At 37.4% G+C, this 24,771-nt stretch overlaps 1 protein-coding gene across 1 annotated transcript in view; it reads right to left on the bottom strand.

Annotated features, from left to right (window-relative positions):
* Positions 1-24,771, bottom strand: part of ZNF407 (zinc finger protein 407) — a 308,108-nt gene that overhangs the window by 93,313 nt on the left and 190,024 nt on the right. Inside the window, exon 7 of the mRNA XM_029958925.1 lies at positions 4,583-4,761. Coding sequence (XP_029814785.1) covers positions 4,583-4,761 — 179 coding nt within the window. The remainder of the gene's footprint in view (positions 1-4,582; positions 4,762-24,771) is intronic.

Below are 24,771 nucleotides of genomic sequence, written 5' to 3'. Positions count from 1 at the left end.
AACTGTACTTCCAAGCATTCTCCAAAACATGTCTGTGCAGCACAGGGAAGCAGCTTACTCTTTTAGTTCTGCCAGGATCCATAAGAGTAAGCAATCCTCCACCCCTACTCACAAGGCCCTGGGTGGTAGACTCTCCCAGAGCACACTGGATAATTTGAGTGCTTTGCAAGCATAGTATCACTATCAAAAAAAACCCAACCAAACAAAAACTTGCCAAGGAGTATAATGAATTGATCTGCCTTCACTGATCTTTTTTTTAAAGACTACCAAGAAAGACTTTATATGACTGCTACTTCTAAATTAAACATCACCGAATTTCTGTTCAATGTCTTAAGCAGTTCCCTTATCACATGGTTGACTGTTGTGAAGCCATTTTCAAACAAGACCATTGTGATTCAAACTGCATAGGCATTGCACCTGTTTTGCACATGAGGAAACCCAGACAAAAAGCAAGACCATTACATCTTTTGCTCATTGAAAAACTGGGTTATTCTGATTTCCTAGAGTAGTGTTCATTCTTGGAGATCATCTTCACTTTTTACAGTGCAGCATGGAAATAACAATATTGAAAAAAACCCCAGTATCATCACATAACTTTCAACATTATCACAAAACCAATAATGAGCAAACTGTTCCTCTTCTCTCTGAAGAGGTTTTTGCCTTATGACTAGTTTAGTATCCACAGAAGACCACTATGCACATTGTGAGGTGCCGTGGGCTCTGCAGCTATTGTAATAATGGAGATGTTCAGCCATAGATATTACACTGTTCAGACATAAATAATGCATCATAATAGTATCATAATGTTTATAAGACAAGAGCTCCTAAATGATGAACATTTAGTTCAAACTGAAATTATCACTACCAAGTGATGCTGCTCCAATGCAGACAAAGCACTGAGAAAGACAGCTCGAGAACTGAGCCCTGGCGAGTTCTACCACAGGTACGGGCTCTTCCCCTGTACCACTCGTCAAAGTATTCAGGCTCAGTCCAACTCAGTATTGCAATGTAGCATCAGTTGGAAGAAAAAACATATCCAAGACTTTTGGAAACTCAATGCATACAAGAATCAACCAAAAGATTTCTTCAGCTTGCTTTGAGACTCGCAATACAGACAAGCCCACAGTGAGCAACTCAGAATTTTTTTGTTATCAAATAATCTCATTTTTAGAAAAATCACTAAATTGATAGTCACCAACATGATATGACAATTCACTCTTTTATTGTATTCATCTTCCATTTGTAATGACATATTTTCAGATTTGCACATTGATAACGAGAATATACATGAACAGCTTCAACTGGAACCAAATTTCTATGACTAAAACATTAACTGCAAGATTCCTGAGCTTGCTAGTAAGCCCACTTCTGTTCTTAGAACAGCAATAAGATCTATCATAATTTTAAATGTGATTTTAAAAAGAAAATAAAGTAACACTGGGGAGAATGGATTAACAGCCTCTGGATTTCTGGCTTTTTTTCAAATAAAATTTCAATTTTAACACAGTCCTTGAGAAAATAGGTCAGAGAATATGAAGAAATAGGCACAAAGCTCTTACAGAATGACACACAATGACACTTTAAAAAACAGATTTGATGATTTGTATAAAAAATTAGAGGTTAAATGCATAAACTGGTTTCTGAAGTATGATCTAGCAAATTCAATCTACAGTTTTATGTGCAGATGCATATATTTCTGTAGGCTTGTATGCATTAAAGTCCTCTTGTTCAAATGCAGCACAGTTTAAAAGTTAAAGACAAAAGTATAATCTAGACTGTTATTGTTTTAAAACATATAAGGTTTATAAGGAATATAGTTGTATTGTTACAACTCTATGACAAAGAGAACCTATAGCAAAAAGAGGAAAGAAAGTCTGAAGACCTGTTTTTGTGGCATTTCCATATATCAATTTCTCACACTATATAGAGTCTGAAAGGTGCAGAGCAGAAGTTCTGAAACACCTTTCAATTACAGTATCAGCCTTACTCATGTAGAAGCCAACTTGTTTTGCCTCCCACCTTCCACAGCCTCTCCCTTAGAAATGCAGCTTCTTCAAGCTCCTTACTACCACTGAACCCATAAATGCATATAGTGGCTGCCAAAGAAAGCTAAACAATACCTAATATTACAGTATTATATTATAAAGAGCATTAACTTTGAATTAGAAGTCCAATTGTCAATCTTAATTTCATAGATGAGAAACAGACTTGACTTTTACTCCCAGCCACATTCTAAAGGTATCCCACAGCTCCATTCCTGGTGACGAGTTTCTGACTGTCCTGCAAAGTAGCTGGAGTTGTTGTCTGTCTCTTTACCAGCGATCAGACTTTATTTCTATCTGCTCAAAGTAGCAAAAGGTTTGGCTTTCCTGTTACAAAGTAGTATTAGAACACAAAAGACAGACAAATATGTTTAAGTTAAAAAAATCAATCTTGTATGACACTTTCACACTCCTATCATCCTAAAGGGTTGTATGTCGTGTTGTAGATTCTCCGTGGGTGCAGCCAATGACCAATAAGTCATCAGTAACCGCGAACCAGCCACAGAACAAATCTCATTTTTATAAGGGATGTTAGCCAGGGCACAGGAGTTGTCCTTCATTCCTCTAAAATTCTTCTCTAAAACTTTTAACTCTCAGATGTCCAGCAGTCAGAAATGGATTGAAAAGAAGAAAAGAAATTCCCTTTAATTTAAGTCTGATATGAATACACAGTTATCACCTAGGTTCCTCTTTACTTGTGTTTCTTCTTGAAAGGAAAATACAGCATTTATTTTAGCAACGGTATTATGCAAACAATATTTCAACACTTTTATTGTATACCAATTCTAGGCTAGCCTGGCAATAATTAGGTGACAATCAGTTCTTGCTAGTGCTAATATATTTCTACAGTACCCTATTTAGTGCAAGGGGATTTCTACAGCATAAAAATGAATGTATAGAAATGAGATACCATTAGTATACAACACATTGATGACTATTTTCCTATGTTACCAAGACAAGCAAGTCGAATAGTTTTAACCGCAGCATGCTGCAATGAACAATTATTTTACCCAGATATGGTCTTGAACAAATAACATGAAAACGTACACAAACATTTGTAATTTTGGGATGTTAGTGATTCTGCCAGTGTTATAGCTCTCTGTATTATGTCTGTCTATCCGTCTACTGAAAGCATTTGATTTTTTCATATTAAGCGGGATTATTGTAGTAAAAATCCAAGAGTGTCTGCATTTAAGCTTCTGAGTTGAATATGCTTCAGTGAGAACTATGGTGAAATGTGATCAGTTTTCTGACCTATTTTGAAATTGGTATTCCGCCAACTGGCATTTTGTTTGCACATCCAGATATTATCCACCATATGCTGACATGACATGATGATTGGTTCCAAAATGAAGTGGAATACTTGGCAAATAGAAATATATGGTACAAATAATACACTGTCTCTAGTCAGGAAAGCAAGTAGTCATTTTGAAAAGACGGAGAGGTTTTAAAATAACTAGTTTGCACACGCTGCACAGAACTGAACGAAAGCTCTTCACGTTGTGTTTTCTATGGGTATGAGGGTTTCAAAAACTGAGATCAATTCCTTACAGAAGAAGATTAAAATCTGACACAGGAGTACTAATAGTAGTAATTCAGTGGAAGATTAATTTGCATCTCAGGAAGAATTTGGCCCACATAGCTTCTTCCTCCTCTGGATTCCCCAACTCCTTCTTCTCACCATCTGTTCTTTTTTCCCACTGCTCTGACTTGTCTTCCCACCCAGTGATGTCTAAGTTATCTGCTTCTCCCGAGTTAAGATCACATTTCATTCAAGCTGCAGCCTAATTTTGTATTATTTCTTCTAACCTCCTGCCATTGAACTCTTATTTTTCTCCTAACTGTATGTTTCCATTAAACTTCTGCCTTCTACTCAGAACTGTAGAACCTGTAAAAAAACCCAAACCGATGAAAAACCTTGTTCCCAAACAGAAAACACTCCAATTTTCTTATTTGAATTCCTTTTTCAAAAGCAATAGTTTTGTTTTGCATTCCTCCAGTGACTTCTGTGTGTGCTCTCTAATGCAAAGCCTGAAAACATATATCTAAGTTATTGATTGATCTCTGCTGTTCTATCTTTAATGCCAAACACTGTCTACTTTTTTGTAATAAAATCTAAGAATGTTTAAAGTACATTAATTTGTCACTGTATTTCCTGTGTAATTTTGTTTTTCTGTTCTTGGGGGAACAGTGTGACTAGAGGGACTTAATACAAATGTTAAAAAAATATTTTTTTATAAAAGTTCAACTACATTTCAAAAGGAAGCATCTAAATAGCACGCACTTCTGATGTTTATTTATTGAACTGCAAGCTTTGCTTGTGAAACATGAATGGATTTCAGTGCTTAATACATAACCTTCAACCCTAGTGAAAACTTGAAGAGGATTAAGCCCATTTTAAATCCTGTTCTTCTTCAGAATAAATGATAATAACAGAATAAATGATAATAACATAACTTCTCATTTTCTTATTACAGTCATTTAAACATGCACATATAGAAAAGACAAGAATTTGTAAGCAAAGAGAGGAATGACCTTACCAGCATGCAAGTATGCCAGATCAGGATTTTCAATGTCTGGGTGTAGTTCTTTCAAGTGGTTACGAAACTCCACAGGGATATTGGTTCCATAGTCACATTTAGGACAGTTATACATTTTTACTCCTTCATGCTTTCCTGTATGCAAGATGTGTTTACGGATATTTTCTGCACAGTTAGACCTAAAAAGCAATGAAAAAAAAGAAAAACATAGTATAATTTATTTTCTACTAGTGGTTCAAATAAAAGCTAGTGTTATAACAGAAAATCAGTTCTTAATAGTCATTCTTCATTATCTGCACAATATTTGCATCCTCTTGCATAAATATTGTCCTTTTCATGAAAGCTCCCAAAATTGTTTCAGGTTAACTGAACATTACATCTGAACCAGAAGTATTAAAAAATGTTTGATTTTTTTACATTTACAGAAGTCTTAAAATTTCTATTTTTCTCATGGTAGTCAGTGATGAAATTAAACAAAAGTCTTTAACTTAGCAAAACTGAAATACACAAATGCCTATAACAGTCCCAACAGAGCTCACATGAACCTTTCCTACACAATTCCTAGATTCCACAGGAGTTGATGTGAATGATTTTTCTAAGTATGTTCCACCAACTCTTATGTCACGCTATGAACTCTTCCTAGGAAAAAGAATTGAGTTGTTCAAGTTTATATCTCTTTGAAAATACACATGGATTCTGATACATCTTAAATACAGCTTTTGTGAAAGCAGTGGAGTTTTCATGCACAGAAGTCAGAATACGTAGACAATTAGTTTAATGCATTTTAAAGAAATATTTCTAATGATATTTGTAAAAAAAAGGGAATAGAAAAAGACTTTACATTTCTTCATGAAGAGATGCATATGGGAGTATTTTTTAATTTCCAGTCTTTAAAATGTTGCAGTCTCATTACAAAATTATTTTGCATTAGAATTTCCTACTTATTCAAACTTTGTGATGACTCCTATATAAAATATAATGCTGCTTCATTTATTTAAATCAGAAATAGTCATTATATTTATTCTTTAATCAAAAGAATGGCCTGTATATGTGTGCCATTGTTTTGGAGTTTTATTTATTTTTTTAGACTTTCTTAGTACCATATACTATTATTATTGCCAAACTAAGAACAATAATTCAGTTTAACTAAAAAAAGTACAAACACTCATGTGAACTACATAAATGCATAATACTTCACAAATATTCAAATGAGACAAGTGTAGTGTTTTGGGCTGATTAAACTGATTGTTTATCTGTCACTATTAGCAACACCACAGTAACAGGCAACTAAAAAAAGGACCCCCAAAATAAACTGGAAGTAGCAGCTTGAAGTTCTGCTGGAGCGCTTGTCTCTCCCTCGGAAATGGTCATAGTAAAGTTGGTATCTGCCTTACGGTGCTGCCAAAGCTCACCCTCTGTCATGTCCATCTGCTATATACTGGTATAATGATCAGACTCCTGAGAATGTCAGAGAAGACACTTATCACTGAAAAATATAGAAAATATTGGTCCTCAGCATCTTTCAGGATTCAGCCCTAAAAAAATTACAATGCTCATAAATGTTGTTAAAATGAAATATGTATTTAAAAAAAGGAAAAAAATGGATAGTGTACACTGCAATGAAAGCAGAAGACAACCCGGTAACCTTCTATCATGGGTTATACTTTAAAGGGCAGTAGATTAAAGCAGAGCATATGAATCTGAAATAAAATATCAGTGTTCAACTCTCATACTATGTTAAGGGAGGATACAAAAGTTTTTGCTTTGAAATATTTCTGTGAAACATATAAAGGATCTGTTGAAACCTATGTAAGAGTTTTGAAGAAAACCCAGCCCGTTCAAGTCATAAAAGGCCGGTTCTATCTCCTTTGATTTGGAATTTGCTCCAACCACTTCAAACAGAGAAATCCCAAAGTCCCATTTATTCAGTCATCAGTAAACATCTGTGACTTAACACACCAACATACTGATATAAAAATTTTAAACCCATGTTTTTCCATGTGGCAGGGTCAGAAAGGTTTAATCAGAAATAAGGAATTTGAGATCACAAGGCATTACAAATGCCCCCTCATATTAGGTTGCAAGGCAGCAACTGCAATCATAAAGTAAACCATGAAGGTAACAACTGGCAAATTCAAGCACTTTTGAAGCCAAGTAATATCTTCAAATATGACATGACAAAAGTACTGCATATAAAATGTTTTTTAATTATTCAGTGTGCTTTGAATGTCTGTTTTATTAGAAGTCTTCTTGAGCCCATGTACTGTACAAGTATGTTATATGTTTGACACAAAACACCTCCACCAACACTGTTTAAGTGTGTAGTGACATCACTTCATCTCATAAGAGTAAACACAGAAGTCTGTGATTTTAAACAGCACTGTATTTTCATTAAAGCTATTCATGATAAGCATCTAACTAAAACATTATAGTGTTGAAATAGTGATGATAGTTCAGCATTTGACAGGCGTTGTATTATAAGATTCACTTCCAGGTGTTTATAAACTTTGAAATACAAATTTCCTTTGTTCTGAAATTTGGAAGTTAAAGCCCAGCCCAAAAGAAATCGTTTGAGAAAAGTCCTCCTGTTTTTTGAGTTCCAGTCTAAATTACAACCACAAACAAATAAAAGCAGCTTTTAGGAGACTAGTCTGTATTTCAGTAAGGCTAAACCAGAGGTCTCCAAGTTAAATTACTATTATCGCTGCTTAATGTAAGCACGCTTTCATCCTCATAATCCATTTTGAAAATCAAATGTATATATTTCTGTCAATTTGTCCATGCTCTGCAATAACAGGAAGGGAACTTATTAGAGAGACTTAATTAGTCTAAAGCTATAGTCGATGGGTTTATATTCAATTCTGATGCAGAGAAACACAACAAAAAGGTTCTTTTTATTTCATGTCTTGCAGTAAGTCTTCTTATTAGATGTGAAAAAAGGTTTGAGATTCGATGCAAACCCCACAACAATTCTATTAAAGGGAAGAGGGAGGCCTGTATAGTTTTCAGTGTCCTGTCAGTGCTATGCATGGTGAAAGAGGAGATGGAACTAAGGTACATTGTAGATGAACAGGAAATATGAGGAGCTGAAAAGCTCAGCCCATACTTCCTATGCAACAAGCCTGTATGACTTAATCCATCACAGACTGATATACTGGGAAGGGCATAGGCCTACTTTCCCCTGCACACATCCAGGAGAGCTCCCACATTTCTGTAAAGGACAACACTGTGAAATAAGGGAGACAGATGGCAAGCTTCTCCTGAGAAATGCAGCTACTGCTTAAGATGAACAGAAAACCTCTTTTGGATGAAGATAAAAAAGGGCTTTTATCTCTAATGTTCATCGCACAGTGATGTGTTCACATTGCTGTTCTAATTGCACATTTCATGTTGCCATTAGAAATCCATTCCTACCAACCAGTTACCTCTCTGTCTTTTGCTGCTCTCAATACATTAAAGGTTGCTGTATATTCAAATATAAACTGGAAATGTCTTATTGATTGTAAAATGGTACATAAGTCAGAGAATCACAAAATGGTTAAGGTTCTATGGGACCTCTGGAGGTTGTCTGATCCAACCCCTCTGCTCAAGAAGGACCACTCAGGGCCAGTTGCCCAGGACCATTTTCAGGCATCTTCTGAATGTCTCTAGGGATATCTTCCAGGCTCCCTGGGCTACCTGTGCCAGTGGTCCATCACCCTCACTGTGGTATAGTGTTTCTTGGTGTTCAGAGAGAATACTTCCTATCATTCTGTTTGTGTCCACTGCCTCTTGCCCTGTCACTAGGCACCACCGAAAAAGAGAGTCTGGTTTCCTCTTCTTTACACCCTCCCTTCAGATATTTGTGTACATTGACAACATCCCCTAAGTCCTATCTCCAGGCTGACCAGTCCCAGCTCTCTCAGTCTCTCCTTATTTGAGATGCTCCAATGCCTTCATCATCTTAGTGCCCCTTTGCTGGACTCTCTCTACTATGTCCATGTCTCTCTTGTACTAGGGAGCCCAAAACTGGAGCAGCACTCCAGGTGTTGTCTTGCCCATGCTGACCAAAGGGAAAGGGTCACCTCTCCTGGCTGCAATTCTCGAAATGCAGCAGCAGGTATTATAACAGTGAATAATAGCTTCCAATTGACAACTCCAGTGGCACTAGCACAATGAGCCTCATGGTTTTTCCACAACAGGGCCTAAAGCAAACTTCCTTACTCCAAGGATGAGAACAAAACAATTTATTTGAGGTTTCAGTGGTGACTGTGCTTGCACAGGTATCATCCACAGAGTGACAAGGAAGCCTAATGCCACACGCATTCAAACCATTGCCTGCTTTTTAGCAGCATTGGTTCACTTTGCTGAGAGGGTGGAATAAAGTGGAAGGTTAGGAGCTGCATAAAATGGCCAGACACTATGTCAACATGAGAAGCTGTTACCATTGTTTAATGTGTCTTCCCTCTCTACCCTTATATATATATGAATCAGTTAAGGCATCGTGCCAAGAGCAAGAAAAAGAGTGTCTGGTCTACAGAACACTGGGAAATTCAGGTTTCTGGTAAACGAGACAAAAGTTCTCACAACTCCCTTTTGCCCATCAAAGTAGTATAACTGACATTTTCTCAGTTGCATTTGGGAAGATATAGTGTGGCACTGACCAGATTCCTTAGCAAAACTATGTCTACTCACTGTAAACAGCAGCACTGTTCAGGGTTCTGGGATGGCAGAGCACAGATGTGCACTTTGCAGGAGGCAGAGGTGGGAGTTCAAAGTCAGCAGCAGAAAAACATGGGTGGAACAATGAGTCTTGGAGCAAATCTGTGCCAGGTGGGGAATTGTCAGCCTGAAGGTCCCCATAGTAAGTGCTGTCTCTGGTTACTATTCCCCTATCATTTCTTCCTTCTCTCCCATCTTGCAGGGCTAAGCCAGCCAGTCTCACTAGAAAGCAGTACAAGCTGTACGAGGGTAGGGATTTGGGCATCCCTTCCCGCTGCAGAGGGGCTCTGCATTCCCCTCAGCCAGCAGCACTGGTTTAAGCAGCCTGTGTAAACAGCTCAGTTTAGTAGCTAACTGCAGAGCTGTGGCTGCCCAATACCAGAGCTATTTGCCATCCTCATCTTTTACATGGCATTTTGGATAAAAATCATAAAATAAGAGAAATTCACAAAACATCTGTTAATTCTAAATTTGCCCATGCAGAATAGGAATGCTTCTATATTTCTAACAGTTCTCTCCATGAGAATACGTTAGCGTTGTATTCAACAGTTAAATGAAATATAGCAGGAAGTAACCCATTTTTATTATTTTTTTCCTATTTACTAATAAGAAACTGAAATTAGAGCACTCTTCCATTATGCATTGCCTGACATTATCAGAAAGATGCTTACTGCAAGACATGGAAATGGAAGGTTTCAGAGGTGCAAATGAGGCAAAATGTTAATTATCTAGCCCACAAAGTTTTAAAAAATTTAGCACCTTGTAGGGCTCTTATTTGCACGAAATAAACCTTTTTTAAAAGGTCTTCTCTAGGACATTAGGTACAAACATCTTCTTTCTGCAGAGAAATGCATGTAATGTAAAGGACTTATGGCAGCTCCATGGACGTCACTGTTTATAACAGAAAAGCAAACACAGTGATATGACTGACTGATTGAAAAGATTTCTACTTTTTCCTTGTTCGTCAGTATGAATCAAGTTCACTCTCATATCAAGAGCACTTTGAAGGTCTTCTGCACAGTTTATAACCTGCTATGCAACCTGCAAGAAGTACACAGCAGTTGCAGTATTTTGACTGAAAAGTAGCAGAGTCTCCAGATACTTTCTTCCAGAAATAAAAGGAGTTATGATGAAAGCAAACTTCTCAATGAAGCAATACATATCATTGTAGATTCTTAACCTCAGTTATTCACCAAAAGTTTGCAGGTATTTTTCACAGAAAATGCCATCTAACTTGGAAAACTGTCTTTAAATCAAAACTGTAATAATGTAACTATACTAAAAAAGGAGAGCCATAGATTTTTAGAAATGCAAAGTCATACAGAACATTCAGCTTGACCTCATGAACAGCACAGTTCATAAAATGTTTTCCCAGTGATTCTTTCCTCAAACCGTAACTCTTTCTGGTACTAAAATATGGTTTTCAGAGACACATTGAAATCTGATGGAAAGCAACAAGGAATCCTTTGAAATCTTATGCAAATTAATCTACAGTTGATCACTCTCACTTTTACAAACTGTCATATTTCTCACCCTCCTGCATCCAGCTAACAGTGTTACATGTCCAACACACTTTGCTCAGCTGTAGAATCCCCTGATATCTGGACTCTACCAGATGAGCTACAGAGACCCAGTTCCTTATAATTCACTTCCAGGAATCATCAGATTCTTCCTAAACTCTTTTCAGTTGTAAAGATTGCTTTAAGTTTTGAATACTAGATTTTGCGTCAGTGCTGAATACATGGATGTCATGACTTTCCATGTGCTCAGCGTCCTCCAGTTGTAGCCAGGAGTTCTGGAGCTCTTGGATCCTCCTCGAAGCACCACATGCTCAAGTACACTCCTTTAAATGCAGAGACCTTTCAGGTTGTTTTCAGAATTACTGCTTTCCAAAATACAACCCTTCTAGCCTGCCTTTGTTTCTTGCTGTCATTAAATTCTATGAAAACTAGCATTCAGTAGGGTAGTGGTAAACAACCTAATGGGCAATACTTTCTTTACAGGAAAGAAACAAATACCTCAACCTGTGGTAATTGCATTATACAAACAGGCTTATTCAATCAAAACGTTCAAAATGACAGTCACTCTGCCCAACTTCTACTATGCAAAAATTCAGACACACAAGCCAAACAAAAAAATCTACCCAGCATACTCAAGATTTAGCTAATTTCTAAATTTAAAATAAAAGAAACTTATTGCCAGTTAATGCAAGCTAGCTACATTATAGTACATAATCTGCATGTACCACTGGTACTCAGTTCAGATCACAAGTTTAAAAATTAAAGTATCAGCTTACCTCTTCAGTGCAACAGGTCAGTAGAGTATTGCACAGGAAATAATAAAAAATAGCAAAAAATATATTGTGTAATGTGTTGAAACTAACATTATAAAATGGCAGTGATTATTATACATTAAAACACATACATAACATGTATATATGTGGATGTATGTACAAGAAATGCAGTACATTTTCTCAGCCTTCTCACTACTAACATGCACCTCGTTTACTTTTTCCTTGCTCTTCTCCTTTCAAAGTAAAAACTTTACCTTTTATTTAGGTTTTAAATGACTGGGGGAACAATCACATGGATACAAGTGCTAGCTCTCTGCAACAGACCTCAATTATCAAGTGACTTACAATACTATTGCCAGAATTAGCAGCATATGGCTCCATGGGAACTCAGAAGGTCAACTACAACATACCCAGTGCCAGCTTAGTTTTGCCTGTGTCACTGCTGGCAAACATCTCCCTGTGCTGCTCCTAAAGACCTCTGGTGGAAAGTGGCAACGAGTTGCTGGGGAAAAGCAACGTCTTTATCACCCCAGCTGTTTCTGCATTGAACATTTGCTCACAGCTGATGCTTTTCAACTATACCAAGATAAGATGACTGAAGCACACACCCACAGTGTCATAAAAATGCATGCCTGACAATCTGGTGGCCACACATATTGCCATGTTTTCATGTACTTGCATGTATTGCCACTCAGAAAATATGTAGTAGCCCATAAAAGAGAGTACACTACATTTACATGCTTTAATGAGATTTTATAATGCAGTCAGTTTCACAAAGAAAATAATAAAAATGTATTTGGGATTTATTCTCATAGTGTTATAGCAACACCCAGGGATAATAATCGTAATGTTTTCTGCTTTTCTACATTTTTAGCTTACATTTTTTTCTGTAATGATCTATTTGTTATGACATACAGTATGTGTGACAGATGTCCAATGCTGGCTGCTAAAAAGTAGCAGAGCCCTGTAGGGAAGCAGCAAAAACTTGTGCGTCAGCACTGAAAATGATGGAAGATTGATAATTACTGCTTGTGTCTGAGCTCCATTCAGCAGACTAGCATGCCCAAATTGTAATTTGGCCACAGCTCCACTCTTCTATTTACAATGTATTGGAATGAAAATTCCCAATTTCAAATAATTGATCATTACAACTACATGTGATACAAGGAGTAGATTACAATAGCCAAAGTGCACACTTTTAAAGGCAAATTCAAGATAACTGGAAATTCTGAAGGGAAATAAGTGATGTACTGCAGTCTTATTTACCTCTGAGGAATCTGTAAAGTCACTTACAACCCTGCACAGTGAAGAACTACTAAAGTATAAACCCAGTGCTGGCATCTAGATCTACTCATGAATTTTCAATCAGAGTATTTTTCTTAAAAACAAACACAAAAATTAAATCCAGAATCAAAACCAAAACAAATAAAAACCCCCCAAACCAAACGCCAAAACAACAACAACAACAAAAACCTGAAAAAAAGAGAACAAAACCAAAAAACCCACTTTAGTTCACAACAGACTTCACAATTTAAAGAAAATCTGATTTTTGCAGAAAAAAAATTTCTCTGATTCCAAGGAAGTAAGGTTTCCTGCCTTAAATACTTCCATTAATTCTACTTTCTACAGGAAGAGAATGAAATAAAGAAGACACATAGACAGAAACCTGCAAATTGTGTCAAAGCTACTAGACTTGGGGAGAACAGGAAACGTGCCTCAGCTTTCCACCTGTGCTGTGGTCCTCACTGACCCCAGAAGTGCTGTGCAGAGCTGAGCTGCTCAGCTCCTGAGTCTGCTTCTGAGTAGCTCTTCAGAGAGGACCTCAGTTTCTCCTTTAACTAAATAGAGAAGAAAAAAAGCAAAACAAACAAACAAAAAAGGGCAATTTTCCATAGGACTGATCTGCTGCTGAAAACTCTCTGTAACATTTGCTAGAACTCCCGGCTTCTGCGTTGCTGCAGGCAGAGTGGGCTCTGTAATGGCCTGGCTCAAGGGCCCTCTGGATCTGCATGCCTGCAGCGTGAGGGATGCAGAGGTCTGCTGTGCACAGTGCACTGCTGCACTGTGTCAGCCAAGGTTTAAGTGGCAGAAATAGCAGGTGGAGTTCATCTATTTCACGGTAACTGAGAATAATCACTCCATTGTTCATGGGCTTCCTCCCTCCCCCTTTCCTTTCTTCTTGGAGCAGATGGCATAAAAGAGAAGTTGGTCTGAGAAACAGCATATCTGTAGTGGTGTAAGGATGGAGACTGGGCTTTAAGCATCATAGGCCCTGATTTAACAAGGTATTTACGCATTTGTGCAGCTTAAGTACAAGCAGCCTCCATCATTGACTTCAAAAGAATGACTCACAAGGTTAAATTTATGTACATCATCAAATACCTTGCTGAAATAAGGCCATGGAAAACATCCACTTTTTTAAAAAGCTAGAATGAATTTAACTGAAGACACGCATTTCCTTTCAACATCAGTTTTTTCCCTATTGTACCTCTTTTAATGACCACATAAAGTAACTGAACAATTCTGTAGACTCTGTTTGTATATCCGCAGGAACACATAAAGTATTTTCACAGACACAGAAGTGCAGATGGAGCCTAGGAAAGGGTGTGGAATCTATCGACTGCACAAGATGAAACTGGATTCCTAATGTTCCCGGAGTTAGAAATGATAGCAACAGACCCTAAAGGCTGCCTGTCAATCTCAGATGCAGATGGTACTTCTTCCAACTGGCCTCCGTGTCAGTTCCTTCAGCCATTTTAGTGACAACACGGTTCCCTAGAGGGTAGATCCTGTTGCTTTGCAGCCTGGATTCATACCCAGGGCACTGTGGTCTGTACGATCTCTGCTCAAAGTAGGTTTTTTTAATGCTAATACACTGCCTCTCCTTGCCCTATCCCAGTCCCAACCCCCCATGCAAAAAGAGATGGTCGTTTTCTTCCTCATTTCAAATGTTCTAATTTATCAAAGGAATCATCAATAATTGTATGAAGGATTCACTTTTGTTATGCATGTCAAAAGTAGATATAAAATCCCTGCTAATAAAATTTACAGATGACGCTGTAATTGGCAGCATGATTAATATTGATGACACTGTCATCATACAGAACAGTTTCAGAAGCCAGGCCTGTTCAATCAAAACACATACACATACAACTACATATTAGGTTTTGCTACCTTTGCACAATGCATGCAAGTAACTACGAGAATGCAAGAATGCTATGAAAAGCTGTGACACTGAAAATTATTTAGGGATTAGTGGACCATTGGTTTAATGTAAGCTTCTAGCATGATGCTATAAGCGAAAAGGTCTCATGCCAACTTTAGACAAGCAAGGAAGTAGCAAGCAATATAATGTTCTCCTTATGACACCGGAGAAACTAATTCTAGAATATCTACTTCCTGCATTACTGCCTACATTTAAACAAACAGCCACAAAGTGATTATAAATAGAAATAGAAGTTAAGTGGGGGAAAACTCCAAAACAATAAATACTCCTTCTGTTTTGCTTATTGCCTTTGAGCTTGGGGCATGACTAACTTAACACGGAATAAAGGTGTGATTAAGGGACAAGTTAACTTAGAGAATTCCTATACAAAACCAAAAGCAATGACTACAAGTTATAGTCAAATTCAACAGAGAAATAAAGCACAATTTCTTCAGCAATTAATCTTTCACACAAGGGGAGCAGGCTTTGCAACTTTGGATATTTTCAGATCAAACCTGAATGTGTTTCTAGATGACAAAATTCAGTCAGATGCAAGAGGCTCAGTACAGAGCCAACTGGAAAAAAAACACCTACCTATGCAGTTTGTTTTATGTAGAAGGTCACACTCGCTGAGCTTAAGGCTTTTTCTGGGCTCAAAGTCTATAAGAAGTACAGTTTAAGTCTGAAAAATGTCATTATGAGGTCAGTCACTTATTGTGCTTCCATGATGTCATGGAAATTTGTTCAGTCTACAAATTAAAATATATTCTTCCTGGCTGTCAATACCGCAAAATCATCTTAGATTCTGAAAGTCAAATTTGGGTCTTTAGTTGGAGGTATGATTGATGATCTGATCTAAAATGTGTGTTGAAAGTATACATCAGAGAAACATCATTCTCTTCAGATTATGTCCTCATAATGCTATTGTCTGCACAAATGCAAGTAAATGCAGCATTTGGCTCTGTACTTTGAGCTTACTTCACAGGCATCATTCACACCAGGTGAACTGAATTTAAGAGTAGGGAGCAAGCAAAACTTGTTTTTTTTTCCTTCAAGAGTACATTTGACTATAAGGATGCTCTGCTGCTCAGTAAGAAACTGCAGTTTTCATGTAGCTAGACTTTGACTGGAGACATACACATCAAGATCAATGTGCTGTGTACTTCACCACAAGATACTGAAATGAAATGAAAGCACTAAACTATGTATTTGACTTACCTAGCACACCTATATGTAGAGTAAAATATATAAGGTAGTTTCTAGCACTTCTACTTCAGACTATTCAAAGTTGCAGATAAGCTGTCTTGTAAAAGTATTAGCTTAAAACTGGACCACCCAGAACAGATACATTATTACTGTTCTTTCAACCATAAAAAATTGTCTAAATATTAGACACATGATTTTAACTAGATGAGAAATCAGGGCAACACTATAAATTGAGAAGAATAGCAACTGCTTAAATGGTATTAATTCAAAAACTGATCTTGTACCCAAGAATCAAAAATTCAACCACCAGGGAAAAAGCCTTCTGGATGCCGATGACATTCTGTCATATTGAGGAAATTTTATAGACTAACGCCAAAAAATTATCCTATAATCATGTACTCAAAGGTTCTGTCTTAAAGAAAAAAACCACAACCACGTAAAAATAAACCTCACCACATTACGTGAAAATAAACTACTTCCATTTAGTATAGATAGTGTTATGGACTTGCCTTTTTTCCCACAGAGGGTTAACATAAGAAGAGGGAAAAAATGGTAAAATATGAAACTTGTTCTTTGGCTTCATCTTTCACATTCCCATATCATACTACAGTAGAAACTAATGAACTTGCTCATCTTCGAAAGCCCTTTTGCATGCTTCTTCCTTCCCCTTAACTCTGATCCTCGCGGATCTTCCCTTATGTGTGTGCCAATTTTACTGGTATAAAATGTGCACTTTTATTAGTTGTGTTCTGATGATTTCTACTGAGAGATACTTAAAGCTTATACAAGTCAAAAACTATTTTATCACTTCTGAAGAAAACTAATAGGGCAGAGCCACTGAATGATAAGAAAGACCACTGAATTTATTTAATAATGCATGTCCATTTCACAAAAATGGCCTGTGTAATCCTTTTAAAAATAATAACCTGTTCATTTCAGACCTTGTACAATGCTTCTCTTTGTCCCTTGTAAGTCTCTCAAATGTCTTATTTTAAAGGAATATATAGTACTCCCGGAAGACATTTTCCCATTTCTATTCTCTTCAACTCCTGTGAGCCCTTGTTCTGTGTGATAAGGCAATCTCCTTCGGGATCTGAGCTGTGTAGTTTCGCACCACGAGTGACAAGGACTCAACTTGAATAACTGCTGTGCGCAGGTTGTAATTATGTCAGCTGGAGTGTTGAACAAGGGGACTGATTAATGTGAGCCCCAGCCCAGGCACAGTCCCTATCAAAACCTTCGTGCAGGCCAGCAGTGGGGATGGGTTAAAGCAGAAAGACAAAACATGCTGTATCATCCATGATAGATGAATTGCTCCAACAGTCTTCAGGCAGATGTTCCAGGACAGTATAATATACAATTACTCTGCCTTATCACCTTCCCAGGGACAATAAAGCTTCCTCCTTCTATAGCTCATGTGAGTGAAGGCAAAATTAGTTTTACTTTTACAACACTGACTCACTTATCATGTTGCCTTGATTGTGCTTTTACAGCTAAAGAAAACACATGTTCCACTCTTAAACTAAAAAAAAAACAACCAAACGAACAAAAAAACACCACCAAAAACCCTCTGCATTCTTCACCTTTTAAATAAAACCAAACTATTCCTTTGAATCTATTTTGCATCATAGTAACACAGTCCTTAAAGAGCTAATTCAGTTTGCGGTTCCAGGGAACATAACTAACTTTAGAACAACTGTACCTATTCATAAGCTGAATGTTATATGTACATATATGAAATTACATTAGTGAATCAAGTCAGAATGCATAGACAATAAAAAATACATAGGTTTGATACAAAAGATGCCTATGTGAATAACATGCCTTTAGTGACTGTTTTAACTAAGCACTCACTCTAAAAATGCCACAGTACTCTCGTAGAACAATTCTTTGAGAAGTCATTAACTCATATACCTCTTTAAAGGCCACAAGAGGTTACTGGATAACTATTATAAATAATCCAAGTGCTTTCCAAAAAAGTAAACAGAAATTAAGTAAATAATAGAAATTTAGGAAGACAACTATATGTATTCGTTTCCTTTTTGTTATCAGATTGATGCAGTAGTCTATATGTTTCAGGGCCATTTCCAAGAGTTTACAGAACAGCAGCCTGCTAACATGAGGTGAATAGCAAGAGAAGAATATAGCTCATAATATCCTGAAATCCTTCCTTTCTAGATACTGGATAGTTACAGATAAAGAAGCTGTGCTTCAAAGAAGAGACTTGAGTCTAAATAGTTCTACTTGCATTCCAAGATGCATTGCTTTCAGTACTGCCCCTTCTTCAGCTACATAACAATGACATGATCTCAAAAAACAAAACAAAAATAATGCACCCAGAAGTGCATTTAGGGAGACACTTATTTGAAGGTCAGGTTTAAAAACAAAACCACACTAAAAGAGTCAAGGCTGATTTTAATAGCACTTAAGACTGCACACATATTTGAAAAATTCTACTTATAAGCATTTAATTCTCATGAAAAGTATTGGATGACTAGTCCATAAATGAGAGATGAGATTTTCTAAGGAGACGATGGGAATTAGGCACTGACATTACACTTCAATGGAATGCAGGCTCTCAGCTTCTAAAACCTTCTTTGAGGTTTTAGCCACTAAACAGTATCACAGTCCTGGTAACAGTAAGGTTTCACCGCAGTAGTACAGGCTTTCCTACACTCTGGTGAAATGTCCTACGTTTACAAAGCAAAAAGTAGCTCCAAAAAAGATGGTATGTTCCCCCTGCACAGCACATTGACCTTAGAGGGTGGCATGACGGAATGAGGTTACACCATTCGCTGCACAGAGAAACAACAGAAAAAATGGTCTTGGCCTTGGAAAAATTACAATCCAAGTATTGAGAAGGACATGATAATCAGAAAACAGGCAAAAAGAGTAGTGATAGGTGTGGGAGACAGGGTATCAGTAAAACAGAATAGAAATAAGCTTCTGTTTAGATGCTTCAATTAGGCATCTACTTTGTCTAAAGAAAGTGCAGATTGCAAATATGAAACATTAGGAGCTCTGCTCTGGATAATGAAACACTGCTGCCCCTAACTTTCTGGAAATTGAGGCACTATTGTAGGAAGTAAAACTCCCGAGTTTTAGGTTGTCTTTATCTCGAGGAAGACTAATTCTGTTCTCCTCTATCCCAGGAAAGTATTACCTGGCATGAAATATCCTGTATCATCCCATTCTTCTTGAAACTCTGTCATTAGGCAGCCAGGAATTGCCAGGAACCAAAAGCAGATCTAATCCCTCCTTTCAGAATTGTTCTTCTGTTTTTAGCTATGTTCCAAACAAACCTTTCCTAGAGAATCCAAACAATAGGCTTCCAAACCCCTGTTCTGTGCACCTTCAGCCGAAAATCCTAAACAATAACTAGAATGAAGTTGCAGACTGCACTGCCATTATTAACTAAATGAATCTTGACTCGTCTAATATTCAGGCCTCTAACACATACCCAAGAATACAGGAATAGGGTCCTGTTTGCCTAAGAAGTGGATGAAAAGTCTTGAGGAAAAGATACCCATTTCCCCAGGACAGGGACTTCTGAGCATGCCTCAGTGATTTCATTCAGTTGTGTAAGAACTTGCAAACTCATTAGAGAGGAGAATAAAAAAAAAAAAAACAAAACAGAAAATCCAAAAGAAGTAGATGCTTTTGCATTTATATCTTTTGGCATGATTTAAGGAGATCAGGATCCTCTCTGCAAATTTTGGGTACTTGATCCCACAATTTACTTGCCTAGTTGAACTTTTTTTACTGTTCAGGATACAAAGTCTTGTGGAAGGTGCTATCAACTCCCCAGCTTTCCATTTCTCTCCTACAAAGCAAGTACTTCATGACTGGCAGAGAATCACTGTTTCACTGAGGACATGGAGGTGATGTGATTAACATCAGTGGGGCCAGGACTTTATCCACTGTCTTTGTTTTTGATTTATAGTATCAACCCCATGAGAGTACACACTATCCAGCCAGTGAGAGCTGACTCCCAACTGAGCTATGGAACAGAGATGTTTAGATGGAGAGAGGCTTAGTTATAATCCTTTCTGTTACAGTACTCCTGCCATGCTACTGGTGAACTGAAACTAAAAATGGGCACTTCAGAGCAGGAAAAGAAAATAAAGATTCTCCTGATGTTATGTTGTAGACTTCTGAGGGAAAAGAGATCCAAACAAAAGAGGAAGCCAAGAGCAGATGCAAGTGGACAAGAACTCAGGTAAAACAAACAAATGCTGCATTTGCCTTTTAGAATACAGTTCTGCAATCTAGTGCACTAACAGAGCTATCCATTACCCAGTACTGTATACTTATCCCTCACCTTGCACAACCACCAGGAAACACACAGCCATTCCAAAAAGCTGCACTTGCCGGCCTTGTTTCGGCTGATTGCCTGACTTGATGTTACTGCATTTAAACACACTGGATAGGACACAGCTGCTTTGCCCTCACAAGGGCTCAGATTTAGGACTTTCCTCTGTAGTCTGACACAGACTTGAAAAAATCTGGTACAAATTCCTTTATCTTTGAAAAATTTCTTCTACATGAAAGTATTTTTACTACTCTTCAAAATGACTATATTTCAGCATACAAAAATCAATCAGCTAAATACTATATGACTGTGCTATAATTTATTAGTGCTGATCAAAATCTTAAAGACTAGTAATTAAAATTCAAATTAAAATGTGTTGAAAGTCACATTTAGTCACCTAAATGAAGAGGCTGAATTTCAAATAGGTACAGAGCCACTGGACACCATGTGAGACGATAATTCGTGGATGCTCAGTATCAACAATAACATGTAAAAGAACTTGGCATTTTTTCAAACTTTGCTTCTTTTTCTCAAGTAAACACATCTGTCTAGACCTATGAATATGTCAGTTCATCAGTGAATGACTTATAGAAAACAGAAAAAGTGCCAAAGGAAGCATTTGTGGAATAATATCTCCATAGTGGGAAGCTTCTTCTTATTCACTGACTGAGAAATGTCAGTGGTCTCAATCTCTTGGGTAAAAATCTCTTCCAAATAATCTCTTTGATGAAGATTAATACAGACATTTGGGTGTGTTCTCTTTATCCTTAAAAAATGCCTTTAAATTTTACCTTTAAAAAGGACCTATCCTGACAACTTGCAACAAACTGTTGATTTGGGACTCAAAACATTGATACATCAGCATTGTACCAACTGAAGCATGAAATCATCCCATGGGTTCCTGCCCTGTTCACTAAATCTCTCAATACAGTAACAGCAGCTTCCAAACAATGTCCCTTCAAGATAATCCCTTTCAAGAAAACATGGCTGTGCTGGGTGGTGAGGCTGGATTTTAAGAGAGAAGAACGCATGACAGCTGAATTTTGACTGCCTGTTCCTCACTGTTGCTTCTTTCTTTGTCCACCTCTTTCAGGAAACGTGAACTTAAATTATCTCAGCAATTACTACAGGCTGTCAGTTTTCACTGAAACTGGCCAGCAGCTTAAAAAGTTATTAAAGAAATGGACAAAAGATGAGTGGATGGGCTGGCACAGCTCTTTGCATAAGTTAGGGACATCAGCCTAAAAAACAATTGATGTCAACTTATTTACAAAAACTGCCTTTTTGAATTACAGATAAATCTTTTTTTCCTGAAACAAAAACAAATTACTAATGATTTTTTATATGTAAAAATATCTATAGCAGATATCCCAAAAATTTGCTAATGGAAATGGCTCTCTGTATTTTACCAAGAGCTTGTTAACAAAAAGATGTAGGAAATATCACATTTTTCTAATGAAACATCATCAAAACTTAAGAACTGATTTTAATAATCACAATACCTTCTAAAACTTCAAAATTATTTGAAGTATTGTTTGCCCTGTATATTGTACATGCAAAATTTCAACAGAAATGTTTTGAGGAAGCTCATTATGAGATGGCATTCCATGTGGGATTTCTAGCAGAACAAATTATGTCCTAGACTGCAGTTGTTAGAGAGAATCCATAATCATCTTGAACAAAGATTGAAGGAGCATGCATGGAAGTTACAAATATAAAACAATAAATACCATATTTTAAGGAGTACTAGTAATATCACAATGAACCCAGAGGATGATGTTCAGGCAGTTTATGACATCGCTAGAACCACTTGATGTATTTAGAGGATTATAACACAAAAAATTTTACAGTACTATGAACTGCACAGTATCTAGTTTTGTGTGTTTTAAATGATAACATTACTAAAAATATAAAATGATAGCAATGCTGAAGAACATCAAAAGAATAATTATTAAAAAGTACATATATATGTATATGGACCTACATTCTAGGAACCACAGTAAAATGGGCAGTTTGCCTAAGTGGAAGGAAAGCCAAACTAGGACTAGACTAGAGGTCAGCTAGCCTGAGGTCAGAGCAACCTGTAGCTGTGCTACCAGCCCTGGGAGCACCAGGGAGATCTGGGCTGGCTTTGAGAGTCAAAAGTAGCTTTGCAACCTCCTCTTTACTTTAGGAAGGATAACCAATTTGTTGTCAGGCTATGAACAGAAGCACCTATTCATTATCCCCCCCGTTCCCACTACCTTCCTATTTCAGTGCATTTACAGAAGGAGGTGGGTAAACATCAAGGAATGCGTCCACTCCAGTCCTCTGACCCATGGGAGTGGGAAAAAGGAGAATAGTGTTGCATCAGCTTGTTTCTCATGGCACACTATATCTCAGCATTCTAACTTGTGAGGGGAAGATGAGGAGTGCTGTACAGACCTCATCCTTTCTCTGAAGACATAAAATGAGAAGAAATTGCTTTGACCCAAGGCATCCAAGAATGCAGAAGAACCTTTTTCATATATATATTTCTCCCCTTAATTATTTTTCCATTATTAAAAGAACACGTTTTAAAAGACATTAAAAGACAAAATTCGGGTGCATACAGTATGCAACAGGTTAGAGACAAAAGCCAAACAAACAACCCAAATATAAAAGACAAATTTAATGAAAACTACTAAACACCACTTTTAACTTTTTTAATAGCCAGAAAGGAAACTAGAAACTAAAATGCTAACTGACCACCACATGGCACGTGCGAGTATCTTTGAGATTTTTTTAAAATGGTGTTAAAAAAAAAAAAGAAGAAATTGTAACACCAGAGCAGCACTCTGTTGCTTGTAATAATAAAACTGAGGGCTTTATATGCTGGCTTATATAAAGCAAGTCCCTAAGAAGTCTCAGCTGTATTTTCAGACCAATCTACAGCTGTTATTCAGACCTAAACAGGCCTAGCAAAACCACAAAGACCATCCCAATCACAGATAAAAGAGCTGTAACAAGCAACTTAATAAGTTACTTGGACAACAGGCTCCTCTCCAGATTGTCTCATGACTTATGGGAATAAAGCACAGTACCATAACAGCAGAGACTGCAAAATGGTTTCAGGGAAGGTGAGCTGTTGTATACCAAATGGCCTGTCTTCTCTATGCCATATTTTCCTATGGAGAAGGCATCACCTCCCAGCAGCTCAGGAAAAAGCAACATGCAAACCTTGAGACAAGCTCTCCTTGTTACTGGTCAACATTAAGCAGCAGCTTTGAACCCATGGGTTATGAAGCAACATCCTGGGAACTCTGAACTCCCCAATCTCTGATACATCTGTCTGCAAAGCAAAGAGCTGAGGTTCTCAGAGATGAGCTTTCAGCCCACATGGGTTCCCCATCACAATGGGGAGACGGTGGCCAGGAGCACCAGCCTTCCAAATCCCAGGTGTTGATTCTGCTCTAGAGCCTCGGTCTCACCATATTGTATTGTGGCCCCTGGAAAACACCCTCCAGCCACACTGCGGAGGTGCAGGTCTGGTGCATCAAACCCACACTTCCACTACACAAGTAGGGAACCTTGTGGTGATAGCAGAGGCTTTAGCATCTGTGTTTCCAAAGTGCCCCGACATACTGTGCCAGAAGAATTTGGGCAGAAGCTGGTACAGAGACAAGGACAACTCTGCTGGAATGTGCAAGCAATTTTATTTAGCTCCAGTAAATCAGGAGTTTCTAACAAATATTTATTTGGAAAACTGCTCACAATTTCTAATGCATTCAAAGTATCTAAGTAACAAGTTTTTCTCAAACACAAAAGTTCTTTCTTTTCTCTTCTTTCTTCCTTCTTTCACGCTCTATTCAGCAATTCTTTTCTCTCTCTCATTTTCATAAACCTTTAAATGGAAAAAACCTTTCCCTTTCTCTCCCTCACAGTAGACTACACTGCTTTCTGGAACCACTCCAAAACAGAATTTTCTTTCTGTCCCTTCCCCAGACTTTAATCTGCTTTGTATGTCACATACGAAGGAGGAAGAGGGAAGGTTGTCACAAAGACAGCATTAATATAGAAACTTTTTTTATATGGTAGTAGCCCTATAGCCTGGAGAATAAACCCCATACAACACAACAGGTTCATGTCTATCAATTTCATTTTGGAGGTCTGTAACACCACCAAAATATTTTCAGATTGCTAACTAGCTACCATGTACTCAGCTGGTAGTTAGCAATAATAATAATTCCTTGCAGATTTTACCACCCCCAAAGATAGCTTTGGCCCTTTTATAATGACTGTATTGGGGATTAAGGAATGGTAAAGGAAATAAACAAATCTATTTATTTATTCTCTGCTAACAGGCAAAAGCAAAGAAAACATATATAGTTTATTTAGCCTTTTTTAAAACATGTTTTACCTAAAAGGATCACTATGATGCCAATGACTATTTTTAGAACAAACTATTCTAACAAATGAAAGTTTATTTTTAGATATAAACCAAGATCTTCACT

Source organism: Manacus vitellinus, unplaced genomic scaffold (assembly GCF_001715985.3).
Source record: "Manacus vitellinus isolate BGI_N305 unplaced genomic scaffold, ASM171598v3 scaffold_17_pilon, whole genome shotgun sequence".
Lineage (NCBI taxonomy): Eukaryota > Metazoa > Chordata > Aves > Passeriformes > Pipridae > Manacus > Manacus vitellinus.
Note: the sequence above shows the minus strand (reverse complement) of the source record. Positions and strands in the feature narration are given on the sequence as shown.